This window comes from Berghia stephanieae, chromosome 13 (assembly GCF_034508935.2).
Source record: "Berghia stephanieae isolate SIO BIC M18660-M18661 chromosome 13, UCSD_Bste_1.3, whole genome shotgun sequence".
In the NCBI taxonomy this organism is placed as follows: Eukaryota; Metazoa; Mollusca; class Gastropoda; order Nudibranchia; family Aeolidiidae; genus Berghia; species Berghia stephanieae.
In genome coordinates this window covers 35,977,674-35,992,948 of record NC_088372.1, presented here as the reverse complement: position 1 = coordinate 35,992,948, position 15,275 = coordinate 35,977,674, and the positions used below count along the sequence as shown (strand labels likewise).

Below are 15,275 nucleotides of genomic sequence, written 5' to 3'. Positions count from 1 at the left end.
TATGTCTTAGAGCCATATAGTAGTACAAACACGACTAACGTTTTAAACAGCTTTACCTTTGACTTCCTTCCTACGCTATTGTGTTCTAGATTTTACCAATTCATAAATTTCAATCTTCAATGGCTTGTATTTGAAGAAGACCCCACTTAAATGTTCTATTACAGTCCAATCAAAACAGGGAACAGTCACAGGTGACTCTGATGAGCTAGTGCATTCAAAACCGTGTTGAAAATTTTAAAATTCAACGTCCCTTATGTCTGGTTGCAGGGCATTCCAGTCATTTATTGTTTGTGGGAAAAAGCTGTGTTTGTATGTGTCTGTTCTTGTAAATGGTTGTATGTATTGTGATGCATTGTATCTATATGTAGCATACCTCTCTGATTTGCTTTTTATGTAGTTTGAGATGATCATGGATGCATTTATGCCGTTGATTGTTTTGTGTAAGTTAACAATACAGATACCTTGCATCGGTTTTTCAAGGGTTTTCAATCAAGTGACTGGAGGGAGGACGTCACACAACCTGGGTCTATGGATTTGCATTGGTTGGAAATTTTGCAATTTGAGCTTTAATGTTACCTCATCATTTCATTAATATTCACTTTTTCAAGCTTCACAAGTATCATGTACATTATTCTTCCCCAGAACTCTGTTTGGAGCCCTGCATCTTCATTTGGGTGGAGCCCCAGAGGGCCCAGCCGGTACAGGTAAAACAGAGACCACCAAGGATTTGGCTAAAGCCGTGGCTAAACAATGTGTTGTCTTCAACTGTTCTGATGGTCTGGATTACATCGCTTTGGGGAAATTCTTCAAGGTAATTATTGTCAATGTTTTAGAAAAGGAAAACAGGGGAAGAGGAGTAGGATAATGACGATGACCATGATGACAAATATTAAAGTTTAAAAAAGTAGTCTTTAACAGCTGTTAGCTCCAGAGAATAGGAGTTTTCCCAGTTACTGTTGCGTGAAGCGGACAATGTAATATCGCCAAACAGACGTCATGTCTCATTCTACATGTTTCGTCTTGCTGTTAGTCAGGGAACCTTGGTAAAGTGCTTTGAGCATGTTTAGAGTATATTGTGCTGTATAAAAGCTCAAGTTTTTCAATAGCAATTGCTTGCTACCCTTAGAATAGGATGTTAGTCTATTGCAAAGTACTTTCCACCTAATATAACAAAATCAGCTACTCAATCACTGCTGCACAGACAATTTCAACTGCATCGGGATAAGATCACCATCCCTTTGCTCGTGAAGCGAGTGCTCTACCAACTGTGCTATCAGGACTGCCGTCATAATATAGAAGGATAAAGAGGTTGAGGAGGAGGAGGATTAGGATGACAATGACGATGACGATGATGACAAATAATAAGAGGAGAATAAGAAGGTAGAGGCGGTGGAGGAGGAAGAATGAATAAAAAGATGTAGATTTACCATAAAGTCCGTCACTATTATGAGATACTTTTTAGTTCCAAGTAGGAATTTTGGATGTGTTCAAAAAGTTTTTAATGAATTAAGTCTTTTTGACGAGTTTTTCCCCTCATGGAAAGTTGTATGTTTGGCCTATCCAATGGATCTTAGGCACCATAAGACGTTGTAGAATGTTTTAAATGGTGAGAGGGACATGAGGGGGTCGACATGTTAAGTGTTATCAATATACATATATGACCCTTCGCCTCAAAACGGTATTAAGTCGGGTTGGTTAAGATGTTGAAAATTCAATTTATAGCCAGAAATATCAGATTTGTGTTAAGTTTATATGATTTATTGAGGAGAATGGATACCATATTTTACGATGCGAATGCCAACAGCTTATATTTTTGATCAGTTTAACATTAAATCCGACTTTTAAGCATATGATTCGTTCCGACATAATACCAATTTGGGACGATGGGTCACATATTATTGATATTACACAATATATTTTTTATATTTTCCCCTGCACAGGGTTTGGCCTCCTGTGGTGCCTGGTCCTGCTTTGACGAGTTCAATCGTATTGACCTTGAGGTATTGTCTGTGGTGGCTCAACAGATTCTCACCATCCAAAGAGGTGAGCAAATATAGTTTTAAGTTGTAGACAATATTGTAGTAGTAGTAGTAGTATTAGTAGTAGTAGTAGTAGTAGTAGTAGTAGTAGTAGTGGTAGTAGTGGTAGTAGTAGTAGTGGTAGTGGTAGTGGTAGTAGTAGTAGTAGTAGTAGTAGTAGTAGTAGTAGTAGTAGTAGTAGTAGTGGTGTTGGTAGTAGTAGTAGTGGTAGTACTAGTAGTAGTAGTAGTAGTGGTAGTAGTAGTAGTGGTAGTAGTTGTAGTAGTAGTAGTAGTAGTAGTAGTAGTAGTAGTAGTAGTAGTAGTAGTAGTAATAATAGTAGTAGTAGTAGTAGTAGTAGTAGTGTAGTAGTAGTAGTAGTAGTAGTAGTAGTAGTAGTAGTAGTAGTAGTAGTAGCGTATGGCTACACCTCCAAGTTTATTTCATGAACCCAGTTTTGGAAGTCTTCTTGTGCCTTAAGAATTCTTTCATAGCCGCCTACAAGTCATGTTACTGGTAAGTGGAGTAAAATACTTTCCATCAGATCTAACAGACATAGCTACCGAATCACTGCTAGGTGGACTGGGAGGTCAGAAAAACATCTCGCCTAAACCTGGGATTGATAATAATAATAATAATAATAATAATAATAATACTTATTGCATCCCAAAAAGGAAATTTTTTGTACAGACGTGTTATAATTTACACATAAGATAAAAATACAATGGAAATAGGATGTATATATAAAAAAAAAAGATCTCAGTCCCTTTCTGTGTAAAGCGAGTGCTCTATCAACTAGGCTATCAAGACCTCCCCTTCCCACTTTGTTACGATGTAGTCATAGTTGTAGTGGTAGTCTTTCAGAGCCATTAGGCCTATGGAGCCGGAGTTTATCCTGGTTTTGATAGCGTGAACTGGACTATAGCAATTGTTTGCTACCATTTGGATGGGACATTAGTTTATTATGTTCTATGTATTTATTTTTTTCTATCCCCAGGTATCCTGTCTGGATCTGAAACTCTCCTGTTTGAAGGCACAGAGCTGAAACTGGACCCAACCTGCTCTGTCTTCATCACAATGAACCCTGGTTATGCTGGACGATCTGAGTTGCCTGATAACCTCAAGGTGAAGGAGAATTATAGAATAGAACTGAAGCTAGCGATGCTTTTAAATGAGTCAATAAAGCTGGAGAGAAAAAAACGTTATAAACAAAAATTAATAGAACACCTTCAAAACAGAACAAAATACGAAACAGAACGTTTTTGGCTCAAAACACTTCTTCAGCCAACAAAAAAAAAAACAATGAACACATAAATACATTACTAAAAAAAAACCAGATCGATCACAATGCTTCAGCCCGGGGTTTTGTTTGATGACATTTGCCTTTGTATCGGAAGGTCCTTGGTTCCTGGCTCATCAGCAAGTGTCAGATTATTGTTTTGTCGTTTGAGGAAAACTTAAACAAAAATTATAAGGTGGTGGAATTTTTTATAAACAGTGACATTATCAAATTGATACACAGTAATGGGTGGTGTGCAGGCACTCAATATAAATACAGGAATATATAAATAGTGATGAAAAACAAATATATCATGAAAAGAGAATAGAAACTGAAACTTAAACTTTATAATGATGTTTCTGAATATTGCGATTAAATTATAACGATAATTATGGAAATGACAATATAAATATAATGTGAATGATTAAAATGAAAATATTATAAAAAATGTTCTATCTCTTTTTTTTTTATCAGGCTTTGTTCCGTACAGTTGCTATGATGGTGCCAGATTACGCCCTCATTGCAGAGATTTCCCTGTACTCTTGTGGTTTCGTCAACGCCAGACCTCTGTCAGTCAAAATTGTGGCTGTCTACAAACTCTGCTCTGAACAGCTGTCGTCCCAGCACCATTACGATTACGGAATGAGAGCTGTCAAGTCTGTGTTGACAGCTGCTGCCAACTTGAAGGTTTGGACTTTATTTATTTGTTTTTATTGTTTTTAGTATTTATTGGGGGTCTCGATAGCTCAGTTGGTAGAGCACTGGCTTCACACACAATAGAGACTGTGATCAATCCCTGGTGCAGTCGAGCTTTTTATCTGACCCCCTGTCCACCAAAAAGTGAGAAGAGATTGGGTAGCTAGGTCTATTAGATTTGGTGGACAGTATTTTGCTATAAACTGCTGTTAACAGTTTCACGCTGTAGAAACCAGGATAAATTCTGGTTTATTTGTGTAGAGGTTGAATGAAAAGTATCTCAAGTACGTCCAATTCTAACTATGCAAGCGTCATTTGCAGTAGAATTATATTTTGAAAAACTTATACTGAAGTCCAACCCCTTCCTTCCCTACACTTTGTAGGTATATAAATTAAGATATTTATATATCAATCAAAATTTATGTCGTTCTATAACATTGCATTCTTCTTCTTCTTCTTCTTCTTCTTCTTCTTCTTCTTTTTCTTCTTCTTCTTCTTCTTCTTCTTCTTCTTCTTCTTCTTCTTCTTCTTCTTCTTCTTCTTCTTCTTCTTCTTCTTCTTTTTCTTTTTTTCTTCTTCCTCTTCTTCTTCTTCTTCTTCATCGTCTTCATTTAAACTGTCAAACTTAGATTAATAGCCATGCTGATGGACATATCCAAAAGAAAAATAAAAGGAAAATAAGGTCATAATATCTGATATTTCCATCCACAGCTGAAATACCCAGAAGAGGATGAGAATATCCTCATGCTGCGGTCCATCATCGACGTCAACCTTCCCAAATTCTTGAACCACGATCTGCCTCTGTTCCACGGCATCACCTCCGATCTGTTCCCAGGAGTCAAACTGCCAGAACCAGACTACGTGGAGCTTAACATGGCCATCAAGGAGAACTGTGAGCGGGAGAACCTCCAGTGTACGGATTTCTTCTTGGAGAAGATCCAGCAGGTAAAACGATATATTGGCTATGTGGTCTTGTGGTATGACATTCGCATTTGGATCCAAAGGTCTAGGGTATATAGTAGTGTCCTTGGAAAAGGCTCTTAACTCACATTCTCTCATCGTACTCAGGTGTAAAATAAGTACCTAGCCGTTGACAGCATATCGTATCGTATCGTTTAAGAGATAATAGGTTCTAAAAACCTTTCAATGCTCTATGTAACTTTTATGCATAGATACAATTTATAAATTATATAAACAGTATTCAATGTCAATTAATTGATAATATTGAGAATTCGATATCTCATACATAAATAAGTGTCATATTCAATATTCGTAGTTTAATCAACTCTATTTACATTCATTTGGCATGTCCAACTTTGTACATTCAAGAGTTTCAAATAATTGATAAACAAAATACAATAATATCCAATGTCATGTTACATTATTCATCAAAATCAAATATTATATTGGTAAGCTCTTTATAAATAATGATGATTTTGAGGTTGGTGATGATAATGATGTTTATGATGATGATGACGACGATGATGATGATGTTGACAATGACGATGATGATGATGATGATGGCGATGATGATGACTACGATGATGATGATGATGTTATTTTTAATTTCATTCATTCTGTCCCCAGATCTACGAGATGATGATTGTCAGACACGGATTCATGATAGTGGGAGAACCTTTTGGAGGGAAAACCAGCGCTTACAGGACATTGGCTCTCGCTCTTGGAACACTCAAGGAAAAGGTGATACACTGCTCTCCGCCTCTCTCTCTCTCTCTCTCTCTCTCTCTCTCTCTCTCTCTCTCTCTCTCTCTCTCTCTCTCTCTCTCTCTCTCTCTCTCATATCATTCCTTTTTTTATATTTGATTTTTATAATTTTTTTAACTTCTATTTTTGACTCAGATTTTTTTCTATCTATTTCTAAAACTAAAAACAAAAAAATTAATATCCCAATATTTAAGTGAAATTTTTATCAATTCATCTAACCATTTTTCTAACCAACTGCATGCATCACTTGTTGATAAATAATTATTTCCTTTTGTATTGCTAATCTTACTGACATAACAAAACATGAAAAGTTGAAGAGAATCAACAATTTAATTCACTGAGACAAATGATAAACCTTTTGTGTTTTCTGAAATAGACAATGAATCTGACACGTTAGACGATTGTGAGATGGGAGCATGGTGTTCTTCCTTTTCTTCTTTCTTCTTCTTCTTCTTCATCTTCTTCTTCTTCTTCTTCTTCTTCTTCTTCTTCTTCTTCTTCTTCTTCTTCTTCTTCTTCTTCTTCTTCTTCTTCTTCTTCTTCTTCTTCTCCTTCTCCTTCTTTATCTTCTTTTTATTTCCAACATCATCATGCGGGCAACAAATGCCTGTACCATGCTGCATGTGCTCAGAACGGTCTGTAATTTTTCATGACTTGGTACTGTCACTATTTCATCTGGCAGATAGTTCTTTTGCTTTGTGTTTCTTGGAGAAAGGCTCTGTTGCCTATTATATTATTATTATGTTATGTTTGATATGTTAATTGTGCCTGTCTCTCTGAAGTGTTGTTAACCTCTGGACTTAATCCTCTTCGCTCCTTTAGGAGCATAGACCTCTACGAGTCTCCGCCATCTGCTTCCGTCCTTAGACATCTTCTTGGTAGCCTCCCAAGTGAGGTCTGACAGTGAGCACCTCCATGTCTGTTGCAGATGCCCAATCTTTTGTGTCCCTTTAGGGTTGCAATCACGGGACTAGCGGTGATGTTACTCCCTTGTCTCCTTGTTTGTTCACGAAACGTCTAAATATTTGTCTTTGTGACTTAGATTGGTGGTTTTCTTCTACTATTTCATTGGTTTTTCGACATCTCCAGGATTCAAGCAATATTTTTCTGATATTATGATATCATTCCATCCATTTTCAAACATTTTTAATTTTTATGTTTTGTTTTAAACCTTTATCTTATGGATTGAGAAAAACCTCGTGTTAAAGCCTGTAAGTTGGGGTCAAAGGTTACACATGCGCTGATCTGATGTTCACAGCTCAATGATGTGTGCTCTCCCGACATTGATATTGTGTGACTTTTTACAATTGTTTTTGTTTGTTTTTTTTAGGGGCTTTTTTTTTGGTGTATTTGTAGGAACTGCTTTTCAGGACGCAGTCCATTTTCAGTGTGACATAGTTTGTTTACCTTGCATTTAGAATTGAATAATTTTGAAAATACGCTGTCAAGTATCATCTTTTATTGTTATTATTATGATTATTATTATTATTATTATTATGATTATTATTATGATTATATTATTATTATTATTATTATTTATTATTATTATTATTATATTATTATTATTATTATTATTATTATTATTATATTATTATTATTATTATTATTATTATTATATTATTACTATTATTATTATTATTATTATTATTACTACTACTAATATTGTTTTGTTTTTTTTTAAAACGTCCATTCATTTTATTATTATTATCTGTAGTAATCTGTGATATCTGACAAGCTTATGTAGTTATGTGTCACTCCCATCATTGATACTTGTCGACATGTTTTATTAGAAACAAGTCCAAATTAGAAGCGCAGAGTGTAAAAAAATAATTGTTAATGCACCTTTTGTCTCATGCATCAGCCTATCACATGCTTTTGATGTCCTCTCAATCTAGACTTTTTCTTTCTTTTCTTTTTCTTCATTATGATTGATTCATTATTCGCAATTGTATCACCAAAATGATTTGCTCAATTTTTTTCTTTCTCACAACGAAAAAGTTCATTGTTTAAAGTTTTTGTTTCTCTTAAGATTGAATGTATGGCTTGATGGCTCAATGTCACTGTTCTTGTCACAAAAATCAAGCGATATCAAGTGTGGTCATTAGATGAATTGGTAACAGTTATCATTGAACATTCTGGTCCCGATGTTGTGTCATCGGATAAAACAATTAAAACACATTACAGAACTCAACTCAGGTGTGAATGAGTACCTGACTATAATGATTGACGGGTATTGTAAGAGTCCTAGTACAAGAAGGACGCTTGGCAGATGACTGGTACTGAATGAAATGGATAAAGTCCCATATTATAACCTGATGGGGGAATAAATGAAACAATGTGAAGTGCATAAAGCATGGTAAATCCGTGGATTTACACCATATAAATGTTCATATTTATTATTCTATTTTTATTCTCATTGAGGTTTTATTCATCGTTGCCATTTTCGTCAATCAAGACTTTGACTGTATCAAAACTGTTGAACTTCTTCAAATTGTTTCACAGAGTTATTGTTACTCTATCTTCTACAACTGTCTGTAATAGCTGATATGAGTTGTCCTTCAGAGCCATTAAACCCAGGGGACCAGAGTTTATCCCGGTTTCTATAGTTTGTGTCAAGTAGTTAGTCTTCACTGAAATGAGTTGGCGCTTTTCCATATTGGAGTTTTCTTTCTTTCTTCCTTTTTTTTTTATATGTGTTTTTTTAATATTATTTATTTTTACATCTTACATTTGATATGAACTTCTCTATTATAAAATTGGCAACTACATTTTTTACTTCTACAACAACAGGATAGTTTGTTTATTTGCAATAATGTGTTTATCTATCCCCATTAAATGTATCACATTTTATTTGTGAAATTGTCTGTGCATATTTTTCATTACTCCCACCATATCATCTCAAAATGGTATTATGTCGGGATGACCAAGGTACTGGAAATTCTATTTATAGCCATAAACCTGAAATTTGGGGTTCGTTAATCATCATTATAGTAGAGAATAAATGCTATTTTTTGCATTGCAAAACAATTTGAAGTTCGTAATTTTCATTATTTTATTTCTAAATTCAGTTTTTGGGGTTACGATTCATCCTGACATTACACCATTTAGAGATGCTGGGTCACATTTACATAAAAAAATTGTAATGACTTGTACTTGAATCCTCTGTATAACATTTTATCTTCTGAGCATCCATCCACCTTTTACACTTAGATTGTTTGATAGAATATTAACGTCAGGCAATTTCTCATTGTAACATTTGTATCATGCACTAATCAAAAAAAAAACAATTGATTATGCTAATCCCCGCTATCCATTTGCATGTTATTTTTATTGTTTATGCTTGTGTACAATTCTTAAATTATTTTATTTCTATCCCTATAATACTAATCATACAATTCGTCATTATTATCAGTGTCATTGTCATCTTCATCTTCGTCATTGCCATCATCATCATCATCATCATCATCATCATCATCATCACCCACAGTAGTAATAAATCATTTATTTGATTTTTGTTTGTTTACAGTTGTATGAGTATTCTGGTTTTGATTAATTTGTGTTCTGAATTGGCAAACTGCCCAGACTAAACTTTGAATATTGCTAATATCATTTCCCATCATAAATTTTACACATCAACAGGAGCTGATGAACGAGAACAAAGTCCAGATCACGGTCATCAACCCCAAAGCCATCACCATGGGTCAGTTGTATGGTCAGTTTGATCCCGTATCACATGAGTGGTCAGACGGTGTCCTTGCTGTCTCATACAGATCTTTTGCTACCTCTACGGTCAGTGCTGATTTTACTGGGCTCAATTTTGGACCCCCTATCTCAATCTTTTAATTAAAAGAAAATAACTAAATAAAAAAAAAAGATTGAATTTTGAAAAAAATGCTCAAAGTTTTGACCTTTGACCTTTACTCAACTTTTAAAAATTAAATGACAGATTTAGTTCATATCAAATTTTTTCTCATAGACAAAGTATGTCAAATAGAGACTGAATGTTTGAAAAGTCAATGGTATTCAGATTAAACAAAAAAGGTTATTTTCCCATTTTTTTTAAAAGGAGGAATTTTTATGTCATTTCTATATTTTGTCTCCAAACAGTCTGAGGACCGGAAGTGGTTGATCTTTGACGGCCCTGTCGACGCCATCTGGATCGAAAACATGAACACAGTGCTTGACGACAACAAAAAACTGTGTCTGATGAGTGGTGAGATTATCCAGCTTGCCCCGACAACCAACCTCATGTTTGAACCCATGGATTTGGAAGTAGCCTCCCCTGCCACTGTGAGCTTTTTGATGTTATGTTTATTTTTGTTTGTTTTTGGGGATTTATTTTTTGGCTTATTTTGTATGGTTTGTTGGTTTTTTTTGAGTTTTGTTTTTTGGTGTGTTCTGTGTTCTTCCTTTTGTTTTTTGTTGGATTTAGTTTTGTTTGGTTTTGTCTTGGTTTTGTTTTTGTCTTTTTTTTTTTTGGTTTGTTTGTTTTGTTTTGTTTTTCTTTGTTTTCTTTTTATTATTTTTTTATTTTTTTTATTATTATTTTTTTTTTTGGGGGGGGGGGGGGGGGGGGGAGCGCGTTGCCAGAGTTTTAGTTTGGCAGAAAAGTGAAAATTTTATGATATTTCATACCATTTAAGATTCAGCATTTAGATTGTTAGAGAGTGCAAGAAAAGATTCTGTAGATGACTGTAGATGAAAATATAGGGTTTGCTTTTTTAATCGCAAATTTTCAGACAGATGATGTGATATACAAATGCTGTTTATTATTATTATTATTATTATTATTATTATTATTATTATTATTATTATTATTATTATTATTATTATTATTGTTGTTGTTGTTGTTGTTAGTATTATTATCATTATTTGTTTAAATTCCAATTGTTAAAAATCTCTTAGGTGTCTCGTTGTGGTATGATCTACATGGAGCCCCAGACTCTCGGGTGGCGCCCTCTGGTCAAATCATGGCTCAACAAATTGCCCTCGACCCTGACTGAAATCCACAAGAGTGTCATCAACGACATGTTTGAACGATTCGTGGACGCCAGCTTGCAGCTCGTACACAGGGCTGGTGTCAAGGTATGTACTACAATACTATAGACAGTTCGAAGATGACGTCACTCAGGTCTTTGTTATTGTATTTTTTGCCATCCGTGTTTATGAGTAATGCTCACTGAACTGTATTAACCTGACTATAAAACGTTCATGGATACACACAGTTTTCTTACTCCGGATGGCAATGTTATGAGCTTCTTAGTCAAGCGCATACTATCTATATGTGGGGAAAAAAAGTATTTACATAGAGCAATGTCAACTAAATGTGCTCAAAACACTATACAATAGGTCCCAAGCCAATAGAAACACTTAACACGTCGGACGAGACTTGTAGGTGTCTTGTCTTGTCCTACGTGTTAAGTGTTGCTGTTGGCTAGGGACCCCTTGTAAAGCACTTTGAGCACGTTAGTTGATAATTCAATATATAATAGCTCAATTTTTTTTTATATCAGCTTTAAAAAAGAAAAAAAAAACAAACAGATACAGAGTGTTTTGGGCTCAAAACCCTTCTTCAGCCAATAATAAAAACAATAAAATATCTCTTTAACTAACATGTAATTTTTATTATGATTATGACAGGAGCTGTCCCCCACCACAGACTCCAACCTTGTCCACGGCCTCATGTCCTTGATTGACTGTCAACTGGACGAATTCCATGATGAGGCCAGAATTGCACAGCTGGAGGAACGAGAAATAATCACTTGGCTCGAGGTAGGATATGGACTTAGTTGTACTTCTTATCGGGTCTCACAGCCAATATCTGAGTGCCAACTCAGGGAGCAGGCACTGGTGTAAGATAAAAGTCTGAACAGTTGTGCTTTGCCCGGCATTGTTTTAGACACACTTTTTCATGTCTTTATCTTACAACCACCACTGGCTGTTGTAATGGATAGAATTTTGTGTTAGTTTTAGAGTATTTTCATGACGTCAAGGAGACCACAACAAATTATCACTAATAGTTGGTGATCGTGATGAATTGAAATGTGTAGTAGTAGTATAGTAGTAGTAGTAGTATAGGTAGTATAGTAGTAGTAGTAGTAGTAGTAGTAGTAGTAGTAGTAGTGAGTAGTTAGTGTAGTAGTAGTAGTAGTAGTATATATAGTAGTATAGTAGTGGTAGTAGTATGTATAGTAGTAGTAGTAGTAGTAGTAGTAGTAATAGTAGTAGTAGTAGTTGTAGTAGTTGTAGTATTGGTAGTAGTAGTAGAAGTAGTAGTTGTAGTATCATCATTATCATCAATATATAATATTAATTTTCTTCATTAGCCATTTTCAATTGAATGATTTCTCTATGATTGTCAAATCCCATCTTTGTTTTTCATTCCAGAGTATTTTCTTCTTTGCCATTACTTGGTCCGTTGGTGCAAGTAGTGATGAGAAGGGAAGGAAACGTTTCGACAAGCTTATTCGGGAACTCAGCTCTGTGAGTTAAACATGGGGTCTTGTTCTGTTTGTCATTGTATGTCTAAGATATATTGCAACTTTGCATTCCTATTCCTTTCAAGTACTTACTTACTTATCCTTACCAGAAGCAGCTGAGCTCTATCCCTTATTTTGTTCCATGATTTAGAAGTTAGACATCTTTTGTAGTTGTTCCAGGTGACCATACAGTGTGTTACTATCCATTGTCCCTCTCTATTCTGGGGTCAAGGGTCTTTTAATAATTGTTTTGTTTCGTTTCTTTGTCTGCTTTATTTTTATTCTTGTTTTTGTTTTGTTTTTGTTTTTGTTTTTTTTGTTTTCTATAAATTCTTTGTTCATCCACCTTTTATTGGATAGATGAGTCTGTACTTTTTATTTGATTAGCATTCTATCCAAAGGGTAACAAGTAATCACTTTATCCATTGTTTTTCCATCAGGGTGGAATGCAAGATGACACAAGACGGGAACTAGGTCTGGTTGACCTGATTGAACCGCCCATGAAGCCATACGTTAACCCTTTCCCTCCCAAAGGCAAAGTGTACGACTACAAGTTCGTCAAAGAGGTGTGTATAAGTTTTATTTTATCCTATCTAAATCGCTTATGAAACCATGCATTAACCCACTCCTTCCCAAAGGCTGACTACAAATTCGTCAAAGAGGTGTATATGTTTTATTTTATCCCATCAAAATTACTTATGAAACCATGCATTAACCCACTCCCTACCAAATTCCGACTACAAATTCGTCAAAGAGGTGTGTATTTATTATATATTGTCTTATCAAATAACCCATGAAACCTTATGTTAACCCATTCTGTCCCAAAGGCAAAGTGTACACCTATATATTCGTCAAAGAGGTGTATATTTGTCATAATTTAATTTACCAATCACCCATCAAACCTCATTAACCATTCCCATCCTAAAGGCAAAGTGCAGAACTCTAATTTCTTCAGAGATGCATATTTCTTAAATATTTTTTGATATCTGGGACTCAATTTTACTCGTACCTGAGATGTTATCTTACTGTTTTCTCGAAGATAACAGTAACGGTAACAATGATAAAGGCTTGGCTTCAGTCATCTGAGCATCATGGAAGACCAATTCGTTAAACTCTGAGGCACCTTTAGTTCAACACAAAAGTTATTTTTTGAGATCAGAATTAAATTAAACCCTGCAGAAGCACACGCTAATCTTTTCATGCCAAAATTAAGTGTTCTGTATATTTTGTTGTTGTTGTTGTTGTTGTTGTTGTTGTTGTTGTTGTTTGTTCTAAAACATGGTTATCTACCTGAAACGGTCATTAAAATAATATATATATATATATATATTTACTTTTTTAAACAAGGTTTTCTCTTTTACCACGTTGCATTTTTGATGAGGAATGTTGAAAAAAAATCTCCACTGGATTTTAGAAAAAAAAAAAAAAAATTTCTTTATAACTTTGAAAAGTTGTATCTATGCATGAAAGTTTCACAGAGCATTTAAAGGTTTTAAAGCTTATTAGCACTTAAACGATATGATAGGATATGAATTATGCATTCATTTGAAAATGATAAAAATGAATTTAATCCTCGTGTTTCATTAATTATGATTTCTTGTTGTTAGGGATCTGGTAAATGGGTTCCTTGGTCAGAGGACATGAAAGATGCTCCACCCATCTCCAAGGAAGCCACTTTCAATGAGATTATTGTCGCAACCAACGACACAGTGCGTTACACAGTTCTCATGGATATGCTGATTCAACACAACAAGCCCTGCCTGTTTGTCGGACCCACCGGGACAGGAAAGAGTTGTTATATCACAGTAAGCAACTTCTTCTTTCAGCTTATCCCGCATTTTTCAGGGTTTCCATAATGAATGCCACATCTCCATGCATCTCAGTTCAGAGCATCATCTTCATATCATCCTTTACCTTATCCCACCATCTAGTCTTTGGGCCGCTTATTGTAAGTCCAATACTTTTCTTCCCACGTACTCCCTCTCTCGTCTCTTTACATGTCTGAACCATTTCAATCTATCTTCTCTCATCACAGTAAGCTACAAAGATAAGAAATTGAAAAATTAGGGAGCAGGCACTAGTGTTTGATAAAGATCAGAACAAGTGTGTATGAAATGGTGCCAGACAAAGCAAGAAGGAAAAATACAAGAAAAAATTAAAACATCCCAAAAATTCAAGCCTTCCTCGACTGAAGATTTTCACTTAACCAGCTGAGGAAGACTGATTTTGTGGGATGATTTTTTCTTGTATTTTTCTTTATTCCTTTGTCCCGCACTATTTCATACACACTTGTTCAGATCTTTATCTGACAAAGACATGATGTGACTCATTTTTGTAATTTTTTGTTTTTGCTTTTATGGGTTTTACAGTGCTTGTGACACGTTTAGATCCTATCAGCGCCATCTCGTTACTCTAAAATGGTATTAATGCTATGTTAGGTAAAATACTCACAACATCTGCCAGCTGTACCAACACAACAAAACTATGTGTAGCCTTGAACGTATATAGTCTGGGTGATAGAATTTAGTGAGAAGTAATCACCAAAAATGGCTGTCTAAAAACGGTAACAAAGAGCTGAGTGATGTCAATTTTATTCCCTCTATTATGTTACGAGAATGAGAGGGGCAGGGGGAGGGGGGAGGAGGAATTTAGGTGCTAAAAAATTAATTTATTGCTGAAAATATTCGATTTGTTTATTTTGACTATTTGTATTAATGAGGAGAATAAATATAGTTTATTGAAGAGTGAAAAGCTGAAATTCAAATCACTAATTACTTTGATCATGTAGTTGAGTGACTATCTCGTCTTTGGACTGGTAGGTCTTCGTGTTCGAGTATCGATCTTGGCAGCACACAGTTGAGTCCTCGGAAAAGGCTCTTTACTCATATTCTATCACCACTCAGGTGTAAAATGGCAGTTAACAGTGTTGTCTCTGTCGGAAAAAAAAATAATATCACCTAACAGGCGTCATGTCTCGTCCTACATGTTAAATATTGCTATTGGCTAGGGAACTCCTGTATAGCTCTTTGGGCACATTTAGTGGATATTGCGCTATATAAATGCTCAGGTTTTGTCTCA

The 15,275-nt window shown here is 35.1% G+C and overlaps 1 protein-coding gene across 1 annotated transcript in view; it reads left to right on the top strand.

The window, feature by feature from the left end:
* Positions 1-15,275, top strand: part of LOC144958553 (dynein axonemal heavy chain 7-like) — a 105,071-nt gene that overhangs the window by 28,852 nt on the left and 60,944 nt on the right. The window contains 13 exon segments of the mRNA XM_078890603.1: positions 643-811; positions 1,941-2,043; positions 3,016-3,143; positions 3,772-3,984; positions 4,705-4,938; positions 5,581-5,694; positions 9,358-9,507; positions 9,826-10,008; positions 10,624-10,803; positions 11,359-11,490; positions 12,106-12,201; positions 12,638-12,763; positions 13,805-14,002. Coding sequence (XP_078746729.1) covers positions 643-811; positions 1,941-2,043; positions 3,016-3,143; positions 3,772-3,984; positions 4,705-4,938; positions 5,581-5,694; positions 9,358-9,507; positions 9,826-10,008; positions 10,624-10,803; positions 11,359-11,490; positions 12,106-12,201; positions 12,638-12,763; positions 13,805-14,002 — 2,026 coding nt within the window.